The 17,163-nt window shown below is 42.5% G+C and overlaps 1 protein-coding gene across 1 annotated transcript in view; it reads right to left on the reverse strand.

Moving 5' to 3' along the window:
• The window catches only part of Aasdhppt (aminoadipate-semialdehyde dehydrogenase-phosphopantetheinyl transferase), a 39,648-nt gene that overhangs the window by 13,217 nt on the left and 9,268 nt on the right, over positions 1-17,163 (reverse strand). Inside the window, exons 3-5 of the mRNA XM_004626132.2 lie at positions 6,260-6,381; positions 5,581-5,742; positions 2,497-2,568 (exon numbers count right to left, since the gene is read on the reverse strand). Coding sequence (XP_004626189.1) covers positions 2,497-2,568; positions 5,581-5,742; positions 6,260-6,381 — 356 coding nt within the window. The remainder of the gene's footprint in view (positions 1-2,496; positions 2,569-5,580; positions 5,743-6,259; positions 6,382-17,163) is intronic.

Below are 17,163 nucleotides of genomic sequence, written 5' to 3' on the forward strand. Positions count from 1 at the left end.
CCAGCACCTGGCCCCGCACACAGCCTACCCAGCACCTGTCGCCTAACCAGCACCTGGCCCTGCCCACAGCCTACCCAGCACCTGTCACCACTGCTTTCTTGAAGATGGCCATTCTTCCCAGGCTGAGATGGAACCTCAGTGTTGGTTGCAGTTGGCACTTCTCTAGTGTCCCGCAACCTTAAAGCTTCACGCACTTACTGGCCATTTGTACCTTTCCTGTGAGGTGTCTACTCATTTCACTTGCCAATTTCTACTTCATTTTTGGGAGACGGTGAAATTTTTGAGTTCTTTATATATCCTAAGTATTAGTCCCATCTGTAAGAAATAGCTAGCAAACTTTTGTCATTCTGTAGGCTGTCCTTTTTGCTATACAGAAGCCATTTAATTTGATATAATCCACTTGCTGACTCTGCAGACTAATTCCTGTACAACCAGGATTCTATTCAGAAATTCCTTGGCTTTATTACTTTCAGGTTTGTCTATTTTATCTTCCTGCAGGTTAAGTGTTTCTGTTCTAGAGTTAGTTCTTTGATCCACTTTGATTGTGATTTGATATATGGTGAGATATGGGTCTAGACGGAATCTTCTGTACGTGGACGGAAGTCTTCCTTGCCTCCCTTGTTAAAGAGGCTATCCTCCCCAAGTGGAGATAATACAGCATGAAATTAAAACTGCATCTTCTACTCTGAAATTCAGTCTTTATGCAAGAACTCAGCCCACTGTAGCTCTTTTATAATCTATACATTCTAGATACAGGCTGAGTATCCCTAACCTGAAAATCTAAAATCCAAAATACTTCAGAAACCTAAGACTTTCTAAACACCAACATGATGCCACACCTAACCCCGAGTGATAGGTCAGACAAAACATAGGTATACTAAAATGATGTATAAACTACCTTCAGCAGGTACATGTCAGATAGACCAAAAATACTGATGAATTTACTATTTAGACGTGCAAACAGTCCCAAACCCTGCCAAATACAAAACTGTCTGATCCCAAGCATTTCTGACAAGGATATTCAATCTGTATAAACAGTACTTAGGTTTTATACAGGCTTTTGACAAGGTTCAACACTTATTTCCTATGATTTATGTCTCAAAGCTGCACTGCAGTATAGTTATCTCAGCTTTACAGACAGGGAAACTGAGGCTCAGGAAGTTCAATTTGCCGAAGCTTAAACATGGGTTAAGTAGATCTGGAATCTAATATTCTCACTCCGCCAGTGCTGCCCAATAAGTTCTATATAGGGAAACAAGAAGCAAAGAAAATACTACATATGAAAATGTCTCAAGAACTACAAAGGAGTAGAAAAGATATTTGTGGGCTGGGGAGATAGTTCAGCGGTCCAACAGCCTGCCTGGAAAGCGCAAGGACCCAGGTTTAAACCCCAGTACTGTATGCCTTGCCAGCCCCAGAACCCTAGGCACGAGTCCAAGCTGCATAGCAAGACCCTGGACCAAATAAATATTTTTTTTTTAAAAAAAAGATATTCGCAGAGCATAATGCTAACTTGAGAACACAAGGCCAAGTAACCTGAATCAGAATGCCTTCCAGTAACATTTATCGATTTTAACACACTATTCTTTTGTAAGGAGGATAAAGTATGAAGAATTTTAATTCTTTGATTAATGTATTCAAGGAGTGGTCTATTTTTCTAACATAGTAACTATGCCACAGTCCCTCAAGTGCATTCCCTAGAAATGATGCACATGTAGTTTTGATTATAACATTATCAGAATTCCTTAAAGACATAATGTCTGCAAAAACATGCATATGTTGCCCCTAAGTTTCTGCTCCTTTGTGTAACAGATAACGGCATACAACATACAAACGCATTGTGAAAGAAAAGGAGGTTCAGTGAGACTAGTGTTATGCCACAGTGTATGATCTGTCATGTATTTGATGCTGTTATTCTGGGTATAATTTAGGATATTACTTTAAAATGGAGAAGAGCTTCGATATGCAATCCATTACTTTCCTACGTTCAACTTTCATATTCGACACAGTCCCAGTTTTCTAGAGAATATCTTTCTGTTAAGATGATTTAGACAGTGGTCATAGTTTTTTAGTGTGTTTTGCTGTACTAGAAACTGAACTCAGGCCTTTCTCACTGGGCTACATCCCCAGCTTCCTTTTCTACTTGAATTTTGAGACAAGATTTTGCTAAATTGCCCAGGCTGGGCTTAAACTTCCTCCCAGAGTGCTGGGATTAAAGATATGCTTCTAACACTCCAAGCAATTACAACGAATTTCTAATACAAACATAACCATAATGACAGAATTGCCAACATTTTTCTCTGTAATGTAAGTGCATTTCAATACAAAGCAGGGAACATGATCTTTAAAAGTTTCTGCAATCCCAGCTAACAAAACACACCAAGTCTATAATCTTACAAAAATAAAACACCTTTAACCAAATATAAGGTGTCTGTTTTGATCAATAAAAGATAAACTTAACACTGATTAAGCTTTTTAAAAACAGACAAAGCTTACATCCTTTTGTCTAGATCCATCAGGTTTCCTAAGAGCTACTGCAACAAAATGGTGCTCATCTATTTTGCTTTCCTGAAAAATAAAAGGAAATACATTAATAAATAAATCTACACTTTATTTACATTTTAAAAACCTTTCTTTCTTTGTATACACACACAAATATAGGCCCTCCTCCAGGTGCTAAGCCACAGGCAAGCAAGATCAGGCACTCATTGCACCCAGCCCTCACCCCTGCCATCACGTTTTCAAACATAACACCTGTCCCCACTTGAATTAACTGCTCACTTTCGGTTTGCTTAATGCTTCTTAAAGAATAGCTTTGGGCTGTATGCACTCTGTACAAGGATACTATACAGGCACACAAACAGCGACCTGCTCTTTGCTGGTGATCTTAGTCTTGCACACGCTTAAGTGTACATAAAAAACTGATGAAATCCTGGCTCATAAGCATTTAACTACATAAGTGGCTCTATGGACAAGTCATGGCAGAAATTTACAGGCGGCAACACCTAACACATACGTAATTTTCTACAAATGATAGAAAGTGGAAGGAGTGGAAAACATAATAGTGACTGAGACAGACACAGGTAAAATTATAAACAACTATTAAAAACCAAAACTTTCACTAAAAACCACCTACCCAAGGCATTCTTCTATTAACCCATCAGTTGAATAGAAAACGATAACCAGAAATAGTCATTAAGGACCTTTTATCCTTTATCCTTCTTTTCATAATTTCCCACCTTAAGATATCCAAATTAGTAAAAATCAAAATTCAACATCAAATCTGAGACAAGTAATTAGAGAAGAGGCCAAGGCATGGGGGTGCACACCTGTAATCCCAGCACTCAGGAGGCTGAGACAGGAGGACCACTATGAGTTTGAGGCCAGCCTGGGCTGTACAAAGTGAGTTCAAGGCCAGCCTGAACTGAAATTGAAACCCTGTCTCCCAAAAAAAAAAAAAAAAAAAAAAAAAAAAAAAGTTATAGAAGGACTAAGAATCAGAAAATTCAGCAGGTTAAAAGCTTTCAAAGGATAAGCAGAAAACAAAACCTCTTATTTTTCCTTAAAGAAACAAACAAAAAAAATCCCACAGATTTCAAATTACCTAAAATAATATTTTGGAAATGTGGTATGTGACCCAGTTCCTACATATATGGAATATCTTAATACATAAAACATTCCCAACACAGTACTGTGTAGTACACAGGGTAACCACACACTTAAGAATGATGCTAACGGACGGACTGTTCGGAGTATCTCTGACCTATGCGATATTAAGACTGTCGCCTACCATGCCCCAAAGTAAAGAAAGCTATTTTCCTCCCTCAAACAACCAAAAATCACAATAATTTATCACAACAATATTGTAAACAAAGTAACTTTTGCTGTAGGATCTCCCTCACTACTTACACTGAATGTACAGTAAAATGAACATCACAGAGACATTTTGGCCAGTTACTTTCGGGAAAACATAGGTTAGAAGTTGTGTAGTAGCTGGGCCTACAGCAGGGATCAGAGACAACTGTGGGCAAGAACAGACTGTCAGCTCAAACCCCAAGAAGTGCTCCCGGCTACCTGTTACACTGCTACACACCACAATTCAATGGCATGAAGTCCAAAACAAAGCTTCACCACACCCACGCAGACCCTGTCAGCATCTGGACATCCTCAACTGTGACATGGCAGTCAGAACGGGTGGCTGCCAGCTGGTGGCGGATCCTGCACCCCGCCGTCATTCCTTCTCGGCCTCTTCATCCTTCCCCTGAAACATCAGGATCCCCAGAGCTCTGCCCGGGCCGTGCTCTTTAAGGAATCTCACAGCCAGTTCAATTTGAGCTTCTCTTCATAGATTCAGTATGTACCTCATCCCTAGGTAATCTCAGTTCAAGCTTCGGATGGCCTGCTCTCCCCCAGCGCGAGGCGTTACCGCTTAGCTTCCCCCCAGGCACAGCCTTCTGCTCCACTGGCCTAGCTGACACCTTCACCCAGGTCTTCCAGTGGCATCCCACACTTACAGTTCCACTTGTTTTCTACTGTATTATATCTCAGCACACAGCAGAACAAGCCAGAGCACTCCCCGTATCCTGGACACCTGACTCCCTTAGCTTCCACATACCAGCACTAACTGGACCTGGGCCACTTAAAGCACAAATGGGATTTTACCACTCCCTACCTAACACCTATGAAGAAAAACAGATGAGAAAACTAGCCAGCACCTACTTTACCATTCACTGCTAACTCTGGGTAACTGTTTTCTTTGCACATCACTTTGCACGTTGTAGGAGGAACAAGCGCGTTATCACACAGCCAGTTAATCCCCTGGGCTCCGGGCACTCAAAGTGAGCTGGAAGAAACACAGCGGAGCACTTCCTTGGCTCACAACACACACAGGACCCAGGTTAGGACACGGAGCCCTGCCACAGGGACTCTGGGCTTACAACAGAGCGTGCACCACTCTCTCTGAGTTTTGATAAAGAGGTTTATGCCAAAGAGGGAGGCGGCTTATTTCCTGCAGTGCGGCCCAGAGAAGATGAGACAGCTCGTGTGCGGAATGACAAACACAGACAAGAGAAATCTGAAGCCAAGACGCATAGAAAAGCAAAAGATAAGAGCGCCGAGTTCTTTATTCCTTAGTTCTCAAGTCTGATGACAGCTGCTCTAGTGGCCTGCAGTAACGGCTTTCCAGCTTGCCGGGTCTGGGCTTGGTTTCTCCCAGCAGCAACCAAGAAGAGCTAGCAACAGAAACCAAGCAGCTGGAGAGGCCAGAACGCCTTAGCATGACCAGCAACGCCTCGCCCGGGCTGTCCCTGCATCGAGACTGTCTCTGGCTGCTCACACATGTGAAGCTCTTGCAGTTTCACAGCCTCTATTCTTGTCCCATTCCGCTTAACCAGAAGGTCTCTTCGTCCAGCTGTTACCTGGAAGTCACATGCTCTCACAGCATGCTCGGCTCCGTCTTCGGAGCACCAAAACTGACTCCACTTGAGTTTAAATCCAACAATCAGCCACTCCAAAATAATCCTAAACACATGCACAAAATATGGAAATTCCTAATTATAACACGGCTGATCAATTTCTCACCTCAAACGCCCACTCTTTTTCTTCCTCTCCATCCAGGAACAAACGTGTTTCTTTATAAACCTGGCCTATGTCCAGGTTTAATGGGGAGATGTCAAATTCAAGCCGTTGCAATTCAAATCCCAGTCCAACACCAAGGGCTTTAATGAAGCTTTCTTTCAGTGCCTATGACACAGGCAGATATTCTTCTCTTAGACTCTGAGTAGATTAAACTTTTAATAAAATCTACAAGGCTAATACATCCAGATTTCTACTTTGTTGCAGCTATACGTTTACAAAAAAACCCCAAAAAACCTCCATACAGTATGATAGAAACAGACCACCACGTGAATTTGAAGCAAATGACTCCCTGATGTGTAAGTGGGGCTAACAACATCCCATCCTGACAGGTCTGTTAGGAGAATTTAATTAGCTACCTCAAGAAAAGGTGAAAGTGGAATCTTCCGGCATATTACATAAGGTTGTATACATGAACTTCAGAGAGAACACATTAAAGGAAAAAATTTTTTAGGTTTAAAAGCATTAATTGAGCATTAAATATGCTACATATTCTCAAAGTGTCATTACACTGTACGGTACTACTCCGGAAGAACTTATCTTAGTGAGGGTGTTACTTCATGTATCTCTCAGTGATGATAACGGACTGCAGACTGTTCCCTGAACACCTGCAGAGCAGCCTTACCCAGTTCCTGTAGAACGTGTCCAGCTGAGTCCACTCATCCTTGAAGCTTCTGATTGTTTCCCATTCTTTGCTCGTGAACTTCCTTTTCATAATGTGAAAAAATTCTGGAATTGAACCACGACCTGCAAAGGAGCCATGAGTCAAGTCGAAGTTAAAAACAGCTCTATTTTAAAAACCCAAACAGCTGTCCTATTAACTGAAACTGTTAAAGACAACAGAAAACCATAGGCCAGTCCTTGCGATCACATCCCAAATAAAACACAGCCAAATCAAACGGTGTGGACAGCAAAAGAAAAATAACAGCACAACAAGCATGGATTAGCCTAGAAACATAGAACAGCTTAAAATAAATTAGTGAAATGACTAATTACTAAATAATTCAGCAAAAAGCAATATAGTTGCACCAAAAGATACTCCAAAAATCTATTAAAATTTAGCAGCTAAATCCATTACAAATTCTAAATAACTAAAAAGAAGCGTCTTTTGTAAGACAGAGTCTGTCTCAGCAATCAACAACAAATCCTCTCAAAACAGAGCTGTGCTAGTCCGAGGTTCAAGCTCTTACTTTGCACTATCACAGCGAGCCAGGAGTTCCGCGGCCAGCCCTGGCTGACCATGTGGGTCACAAGTCTTCAGAACTGGTCTGTGGGTTAAAAAACCCCAGAATGCTTTGAGCAGAGCACAGGAGAGGATTCCAGGTGAAACGTGGAAGGCCAGAAGGAGGTGGGAATGCAGCCAGGAAGAAGGCCAGGCTGAGGATGGCTCAGGGAGGAGCGGGAGCTCCGCTGGCTACTGGGCAAGGCACCACGTGTACTGCACTGTGTCCAGAAGTCAGTCTATACCTTGCTCACGTCCTAAGACTTTGTGTGAGCATGAAGTTAGACAGTGGATTAATTAATCTAGCAGAAAAATTTCAAGGCTGTGGCCTGGATACTGCTATATGCTCTTAGTCAGACCTACCGCGAGAATCAAGAGGAAAAGGCAGCTGCCAAGCCTTAGAGTCTCACCACAACGGACGTGCCTGCGAAGCCGGGGCAAGGGGAGCACAGTTCCTGAAGATTAAAATGAACCTAGTACTTTCAGAACAACAGAAAAGATGGGTTGAAAGCAGCTCAGGAATTAGCCAGACCCTGAGCTATGCTACGCAGGCTCAAGGGTATAACGGTAAATTCTGTTGGAAGACCGTCAAGTCACAGGGTGCCCTGTTCCCCAGGACGACCTAAGGAGACCAGCCACCCCCAATCAGCTGCCACCTCAGCAGGTGCACTGCTCAAGCCAGTGGCAGATCTGGTGTAATACACACGATGCTGAATTCGAAGAATCTAAAGGAAAGAAGTGTCGAATCACGGTGGTTTCCACCCAGGCTTCAGAAGAAGGCCTGAGGGGCCAAAGTCCACCCCACAGAAGGCACAATGAAGCTGTGAGACTGAGGCCAAAAGTACAGATCCCCAAACTTGGAGACACCAGGAACATGGATCATCGGGGAGGGGGGGGGGGAAGAGCAGGAAGCAAACAGAATCAGGCCAAGGGAGACCACGTGGGCCCCCACTGGCAATGCTGTAGGGCTAGGGCTGATCCATTTCCTAGGAACTCACAGGTCACCAGCACCTACTGGAGGAGGTAAGTGTGTCCCCTGCCAGTTTCTAGGATTCCTTTGGTCTGATTCCCTTTGATATCCTTGTTCCTTGCTTTTGGAATAAAAATGTTTAGCTTGTGCCATTGTATGCTGGAGATATTTAACCTTCCTTTAGACTTTTACAGGAGCATACAGAAAAGTTTGCCTTGAATCTCAGAGCAACTTTGCTCTTAGGCTTTTCAGCAATGTCAAAACTGTGCAGACTTCAGTGACCCTTACAGATGGCTAAATGCATGTGCAAAACGAGATGAACAGGAGCCTTTTCAGCACCAGGGGTGGAAGGAATGTTACGATTTAGATCTCAAATGTTCCGCTCTTGGTCAGATCTACAGTGAGAATTAAGAGGAAAAGGCAGCTGCAAAGCCTTAGAGTCTCACCACAAAGGACGTGCCTGGGAAGCTGGGGCAAGGGGAGCACAGTTTTGAAAGGTGTCAGAGTCATTGGGTACAAGTGATCTGCTCTTCAGGGCTGGTCTGATTAGAGGCGCATCACTGAGGGTGACCTGGAAAGGGGCGTCCTTCCCTGGCTCCTTTGCCATATCTCCCACCATGCCCTTATTGACCTGGAGCCAGCTGGCTGTGGGCCGGGGGTGGTGTGCCACACTGGGCACACACAGAACCTTCTGTCAGCCTGCAAGCCCGAGCCACATCACCCCAGCAGCCAAGCAGCATTTTTTTCCAAGCTAAAGCTTCAGGTTCCAGGTCTAAGCAGCGCTCACACGCTGTGGTAAGTGGGCTTAGGGCTGCAGCTGACACTTGGGCTCTGAAGGACTCACCATCACTGCTGGAGACTAAACCGTGAGCCACCCAAGCCTCTCCTCTTTTAAACTCTGACGTCAGGAATTTTGTTCCAGGGATGAAAATGCAGACTAGCACAGAAGTTTAACAAATCAGTAAAATGATTAATTATTAATTAAGCAGAAAGACAGTGTAGTTGTACAAAAGATGTTCTAAAAATGTGACAAAGTGTAACAGCCTAATTTGTCATAAGGAACTAAAAACAATATCTTATATAAGAGTACGTGTCAGAAAGCTGTAACACTTAAAAATACAGCCATATTTTTCAAAGGTTTAAATGTTTGCTATACTTTTTTCTCTCTGCTTTATTTGAGGAAAAGAGAATTCTTTCTATTGTAAGTCGTTGGCAAATGGAAGAAAGCTGAGCATTATTCTTTTATTCTACACGATCACGCAGACCGGAAATTAATACGTAATTCTTTCCCTCACAATAACCTTTTCACAATGTTTCCTAATGATTACTTTATTATTATTATTTTTTAATGTATTTGGCTGTTACAGGGTCTCACTTACACAGCTCGGACTCATAGTGATCCTCCTGATTTTGGCCTCCCAAGTGCTGGGATTACAGGTGTGCGCCATCACACCCGGCCTTTGTGGCCAGCTCAGCCCACCCTGGGGGCAGGGCTGGCATAGCACGTGGTGCCGGGGACTGAACGCCACTTGCCTAAGCGGGTGCTGCAGTGCACGAGCTATCTCAATACTGGCCCCTAATGATTCCTTACAATAAAAAAAAAAGGTTCTAATGACTTTTCTTTTACAGATGTTACTATGAAATAGGCTCATTTTCAAATCTGAAATGTATCTTTGTTTCAGTATTCCAAAGACAAAATACTACATACTTTCTTCTAAAACCAATGAGAAGAGATGGAATTTAAGAGGATTTGATTCCTAGAATTAAAGGCTGAGAGACTAAGTGTTCCAAAATACCACGCCGTTTGTCGAGCTTTATCACTAACAGGAACTTCCTATCATCATTTACTCATTTATTTATTCTACAAACATAAAGAATACCCACATATAACTACATACTGAACTGACAGTTAAAAACAAACAGGTCATAGTTCCTGACCTCCTATATTTCCAACTTACAGGCCTACCAAGAATGCCTACAGTCCAAGAGTCTGGCCCGAACAAGATGAACCAGACATGTCCTGGGAGAGTAAATAGTAATTATTATTTGTTAAGTTGCTTCGTAAATTCTCTACTGCTGTCTTTAGTTTATGTCTACATTATTTTCCAGGCTGGCCAGATAGCTCAGCGGATTATAAAGCTCCTGCTTAGGCAGCCTGAGCGACCAGGGTTCGATCCCCATCGCGCTGTGCCAGCGCCGCCCCGGGGTACGCCGAGATGGCCGTGGTGGCGCGCGCCTGTAATTCCAGCACGTGGGAGGCTGAGAACAGGAGGAGCACTCTGAGTCTGATCTGTGTAGTGAGACCCTGTAGACTCTGTACTAAATACATTATTTTCCAGAAAACTTTTTAAAGGTAGTCCACCTGTAGATTCAGTTAAAAAACTCATCTACTCCCACTCCCATTTCTGAAATAGTTGACTTCAAATTTTGACTTTTACAATCAGCTGATTAATGAAAGCTACTATAACACATCTATGAACACTGCTCATGGGGAGAAATTTATCTGGAAAAAAATACGGAGATCTCTTTATTAATGCATCACTGCCATCTAATAGTTGATTGATCCCATAAGAATTAACGAGATCTCAACGATGATCCTTCACTGCAAAACCCCAGTGCTAGAAGCTAAGACTATCACAGCACGCAAAGCAGACACGGCGCTGGCAGTCGCCGAGCAGACAGCTTCTCCTGCAGCACACGCCTTGCCCTTGCGGACTCGAGGGCAGAAAACAGTAAGGTCAGTTCTCTCACAAAGCTTGCTGATGAGCCCCACCCTCACCCCCACCAGAAAAGCTGCACAACGGTTTTCAAGACAGCCTATCAGAGAAGGAGAAGGAAATTAGGGAAGCGGGAGGAGGGCGAGGGAGGCAGAGCACTGGGCGCAGGCCAAGTAGGCTATGTTCGTGGCATGCAAAGCGAGCGCCACAATGAAGTCCGCTCCTCTGTACAGTGAATATGTACTAATTTTAAAAAGTCTTCAAGATAGTTCCCTCATTTAGCCAGGAAATATTTCAGATGACCCTGAAATGCACCAGTGGGTGACAATTTAGATGAAGACAACGATTCTCATCCATCTTCAAGCGCTGGCATCTGACGCTGCGACCTCGGGGTGCTCTGTCTGGATCAGGGTCCCTTCGGGATCTGCGGCTTATTTCTCACCCCACACCGAGCATGGCTAACAGACACTGGATGAAAACGTTCTGCGTAGTGCACCAAGAGTTCCTGCTGGCTCAGCAAATAGTACACTAAAAAAGCACCAGAAGAAAGTAAAGGGTAATGAAAGGAGTAATGTAAATCTTGATTTTTTTTATTTATTTATTTATTTATTTATTTTGGGCAGAACCAAGGACTGAACTCAGGCCCTTGCGCTTGCCAGTGAAGTGCTTATTCCACTAAGCCATCTCCCTGGCCCCAAAATCTTGATTTTAAATATATAAATGATAAACTGTTTTCCTCTTGAATGAACTCTGCCATAAATAATACTAAGTAATAACAATAGGAAGAAACAACTTAAGTTGGATTCGGAGATGAGAACATTTTGTAAAATTTTAATGGAATAATATCCAAAATGCACTGTTGTCATTTTATTTGCTGCTTCCTTGTAGTTTTCATTTTATAACTTCTAAGAAGCTCTCTGATTTTTAACTAAATATGATAAAACAAGCAAGGAAAAACTTAAGTATCTATGCTTATAAAAACCTAATTAACATAACAGCAATCTAACACAATCACTAGCAAGCAATCACACAACTCATTATTCAGGGCTTAAAAAAGTACCCATGAGTGCATTTTCACATACTCTGAGAGCAATTTATTTATGCCACCAAATAGGAACTATGACAGCAACAGAAAAAGGTGATCTTGTAAATATTCAGGCAAAGCACAACAGCACCACACTGTGGCATTATGGCAGAAATACACAAGGGTGAACATAATGTTGAGCAGTTTGCTTAGGAAATACGAGTAAAGAAAAACCACTAAAATAGTAGTGAAAAGTCAATCTGTCCTGCCCGCTATCAGGATTGCTGGACATGTAAGCTGGCAAACCCTCCTAATAACACTAAGATATTCACATCTACAGCCCCACAGTGTACATAGTTTGCCTAATGAGTACGTGAGAAGAACTTGGCGAGTATAAATCAGAAAGGTGAGCGGCTGCGAAACACACAGCACCACTAAGCAAGCTCAGAAGAGCCTTAGCTTCTAGCTCACAACTTAATCTCCAAGGCACGTTAGATAATAACGCAATGGTCTACAAAAATCGCTAAACAAGCCCTCACCTCAACTAATAAGGGGATTTTAAACACAGTAACAACGCAGAACAAAAACCATTTAACCAGCACCCTTAGGTACAAAAACAAAACGAACAAAAACCCTACCAGTACCAGAATTTCAAAGCCCACTTGCCTTCACCTCTCCAAACAAGGCCACCAAGATTCACAGCTCCTCATTTAAAGTCTGCTATTCTGCTTAAAGATGGGGGATTGGTTTTTCAGGGAAAACTGGGAAGTAGCTCACCAACGCACATCTCTATTGGGTTACCTACAGTCTCATTTCTATATGAGGCAACAAATATTTTACTGAAATATAAAACCAAAATAAGACAGACCCCAGAAGTGTGCGTTACCAACAGTTTCATAAACTGCATGTGAAAGCCTCTTGGCTGACAAAGGATCTCTTTAGTTCTGAAAATGTGGAGTGTAGCAAGCGCACACGGACATTCAATGTGGGCTGGAGACCGAGATGGAGGCAGTCCTGAGCTTCAGCTGCTTTTCTGTGGGCCAGGCTCCCTTCCTCCTATGATTAACATCTATCCCACCTACAAAATAAATCCACCATCTATTAACCAATTAATAAATGGTGCTGTTTTAACAGACAGCACAGGCACAAGCAAGCTGCCAAACCACTGGGCTGGAGATGCTGCCCTTCCATGAAGGACTACCAAGAGCTGGGAAGAGACTGGGGAGGAGAGGAGAGGACTGTCACTGAGGGGCCCAACAACAGAGGACACAGTCATTTTCAGACCTTAAAAGCTAATGGCATTTTTCTCTGCCAGGCTTCAAACGTGCTTGGGAAGCACAATCCCTGCTTCCTTCCAACGTCTCCCTGACATCACAATGGCTTCCCTTTGTCTCTTCTGTCACTGCACTGTAGAAGATGACTTGTTTCTATTTTCACAGCTCTGCAGAAGGAGAATTCCGGCCCCACACGGATTACAGCCGACTGAGACGACAGAGATGACGGGACCTGTAGAGTTTGTTATTTAGAGAAGACCTCACGTCTGAAGTAAATGTGGACATGGCTTAAGATCTGAGGATCACAGGCTGGGTGGAAGGTCATCTTTACTGTCCTCTTGACTGGATTAAGAGATACTCAGCTGACTACTGAAGCACATTCTGCACATGGGTGGATGGGTCACGGGGCCACAGTCTTTCTCTATCCGGCCCTGGCTCCCCTCTCCATAGTACTCTTCCCTTGTGCTCTTCTTGGCCACCATGAATAAAAAGCGACCACTACGTCCTTCTCCTGGGATCTTTCTGCCTGGCAGAAAGATGACTATGGACCAAAACTCTGAAACCAATGCACCAAATTAGACCTGTCATCCTTCAAGTTAAGGGCATCCACTTTAGTCTCAGTAACGGGAAAATTGGTTAATAAATGGTAGACTTATTTTGTAGGTGGGATAAATGCTAATTATAGGAAGAAGGGAGCCTGGCCTACAGAGTAAAGAATATCTCCAAAAATTCCCATCTACCCAGGGGCACACAACATGGTACTTACCTGGGAAGAATCTTCACAGGTGAGACCAAGCTAAAGCAAGGACATCCCTGCTAGCGTGAGCCCATCCAAGAACTGGCCTGACCTCACCAGTAGAGGAAGTGACAGAGGAGAGAGAAAGGAGAGAAAGAGAGGCCATGTGGAGGAGGAGGCAGAAACTGGCGTGAAGAGGCTACAGGCCAGAAACTCCTCGGAAGCACGCAACACTCGGAAGGAGCCCTCAGAGGGAACGAGGCTACACTGCCTTTCAGCCTCCAGAACCGTCAAAAGATAAATGCATGCTCTTTCAAGAGAGCAGGTCTGTGGTAGGTTGCTGTGAAGCTAACACATACAATCTGAGGTCTAGTTACGCAGGCCCACTCCTCAGCCTGGGAGGTCCTGTGCTACACCCTGGCCCCAAATTCCAAACGCGGCTCCATCATGTCTTGACTGTGATACTTATTTCACATCTTTAGGGACAATGAATTCTACGGATTCAGGGACAAGTATGTCGAGTGCCTGGAACTATCAAGTGCTCAAGAAACAGTAGCTTCAAGATCGCTGTGATAGGTGTTTTCAAGTGTGTCTTTGTCAGTAGCTGCTGTGCCAAGTCCTTTCTGCACTCACCGTGTAAGACTCAAGCGGTTTTCTTCACGGTTCTTAAAAGCATTTTGGAAATTAACTACCAGCCTTTGTCTTATTTGCCACAAACACATCTCTTGGTTTGAGAAAGTGACTTAACATGGAATCATATCCATTGACTCAGTGGTTTCTTCCCAGCCTTCTCTCATTAAACTGATCAAATATGCCATTTTTTGGGGTCCTAGTTAATTGTCACTTAACTCTAACTTCGCAGTATAACACAAGACAAGGATTTAATGGTTTTTCTGACTGTTCTACTCATTTAAAAAATATGGATACGTTATAATTTTTCTCTTTGATAACTTTGAAAATCATATCCAATACAATGTTTCCCAGACGTTAATATGCCTAACAATCAACCGGGAAAACTATTTAAATAAAAGAATCTATGCTGTTACCCTGAAATTCTGGTGTAGTGGATCTGAGGCATTTCAAGCAACCTGCATTTTTAACAAACACCCTGGCTCACTTTCACATCCTAGCCACAACTTTGGAAACACCACTGTATGGTCCAATTACTATTAAAGAGAAAAATCTAAGCCTAAACTGGCTCCTCATAGATATGTATGTATCATATATCATATATATTAATATATGTATCATTCTTCTTTGGATACAGGCAGGACTATTCCAACCTCCCACAGAAGTTCTCTCTGGGGACTGGGGAGATGGCTCAGTAGAGTAAGTGCTCGCCTGGCAAGCGCAAGCGCCTGAGTTCAATCCCCGGTTCCACCAAAAATGATGCTATTCTTTTTTTTTTTTTTTTTTTCAACAAATAACACACTGCATATATTCTTCTTAGTGGTTAATTGCTGTACAAGATGCGGACTTGTGATCCTATTTACAAACACCATTAGAACAAATCATTCCATTCATTAGGAGAATGCAACTATATATCTATCCTCACCACTCTGAATACACAGATACAAAACAGACATTCATCTGTATACCCCATTTTTCTAAGTTCCCTTATTGAATATTATAGGTGTGTAAACTCCGCAAAATATTCTAAAAGAGTCCAGTAGCCCATAATTGCATTGGGTCTTCTGTTTAACTGGCAATGTCAGAAATTATTGACCTGAGTCCCCCACAGCTCAACATAACAGCATGGCTTTATTTCCTATATTTCGTCTTCATACTTTTCTGCTGGATGGTTAAGACCAAGGTAAAGCAGGACCTGTGCAACAAGAGTTGTAGCTTTTTGGTCTGAGAAGGTCAGTGAAATGCCCTCAGGATTTATCCTGAGATCCTGTACCTCAGATTGTAGATCTGCTGCTATTCTACATGCTATTTCTTTCTTAAGTAGAATACACACATTTCTGCCCGCATTAGTGTGCGGTTCAGTGGCATTAAATTATATTCGCTCACTGAAAGGAATGGTTTGTGCTCACACGGCTTGATCAGCTGCACATGCCTATCTCGTATTCTGGGCAACTACTTTGAAGATAACCGTATGCAATACAGAAACCATTAATTTCTTGTCATCTTGTTTTGAAGTTCTGTATGATTTTGTTTTCTCTTTTAAAAAAGTAGAAATCAGTGAAGTAGCGTTATATTTTAGTATTTACATATATTCTAAGGCTTTATAAACCCTTTCCACTCTTACAAATCTTTCCCACCTTCACAAACACTTCTAATGTTCTTAACCATTTTCTAAACTTGTAAACCTACATAATTTTAGCAACATACATATATTTTATAGTACTGCAAAATCTTGCAATATAGCAAAAAATCTGCAATAATTTAGGTTAGTATTTTTGAAAACCCATGAAACAATGGACCCGCAAAAGTTGAATCCCAGACTACTGTAGTTCCTAATCTCTTTCCAATGAAATATTTCATTTTTGTTTCTTATCCATCTAATCTGTCATCTTGCTCAATAACACAAGTCTCAAAACCTGCACTTTCATAATCTCTACGTCCAGCCTCTTTTTTCATTTCCTTTCCCCTTGGGAAGTTTCTCAGGTATGTCCTATGTACCAGATTCAATTTCCTGCAGTCTAATCTACTTATAACTTTATAAATAAGATTCTACCTTTACTAATAACTTTTTAGGGGAACACAGTAAAGATTTTGGAGGGGAAAGGCTGCATTTGAAGTAATGCAATTACCTTAGTAATTTGGATTAAAAAATATATATCTATATTGTACAGGGTCTCACTATGCAGCTCAGACTCATAATGATCCTGTTTTCAGCATCCCCAGTGCTGGGATTACAGGCGTGCACCACCATGCCAGGTCTCAGTGGCCAGCTCAGCACATCTGGGTGGTGGGGCCAGCGTGGCACGTGGTACCGGGATCGAACCCCTGTCCCTGTGCTTGCCTAAGCAGGAGCTTAGTCCACTGAACTATCTCACCAGCCCTAATTTCTCCCAAAATTAAAAAAAAAAAATAATATTCATGACAACTTTTTTTTTCTCAGAAAAAAAATTTTTTAAGCGCTTTGGTCTTTGAAATCTAACTTCCTAGGCTTTAAAAAGTTATTTTAGGGGAATTTTTAAAAAATAATACAGCTATATATATTTTTCTATACTATATATATTTTTTATGTATATACAGGGTCTACAGAGTCTCACACTATATGTATCGGACTAGTGGTGATCCTCCTGTCTTCAGCCTCCCAAGTGCTGGGATTACAGATGCGTGCCACCAGGCTCAGTCTCAATTACTGTCTCAGTGTGACTCGGGGGCGGGGCCAGCATGGCAGGCTGGGGATTGAACCCTGGTCCCTGAGCCTGCCTAAACAAGCACATTAGTTTGCCTAAGCAGGCGCTTTAGTCCACTGAACTATCTGGCCAGCCCTTCTACACTACAGATTTTAATTAGCAATACATATTCCAATACATATACATATCTGATTGATATTAATAACTTGTGGAGGGCTGGTGAGATGGCTCAGTGGTCTAAAGCACCTACTTGGAACAAGCTTGGCAAAGCA

This window comes from Octodon degus, unplaced genomic scaffold (assembly GCF_000260255.1).
Source record: "Octodon degus isolate 3935 unplaced genomic scaffold, OctDeg1.0 scaffold00012, whole genome shotgun sequence".
NCBI classification, from domain to species: Eukaryota; Metazoa; Chordata; class Mammalia; order Rodentia; family Octodontidae; genus Octodon; species Octodon degus.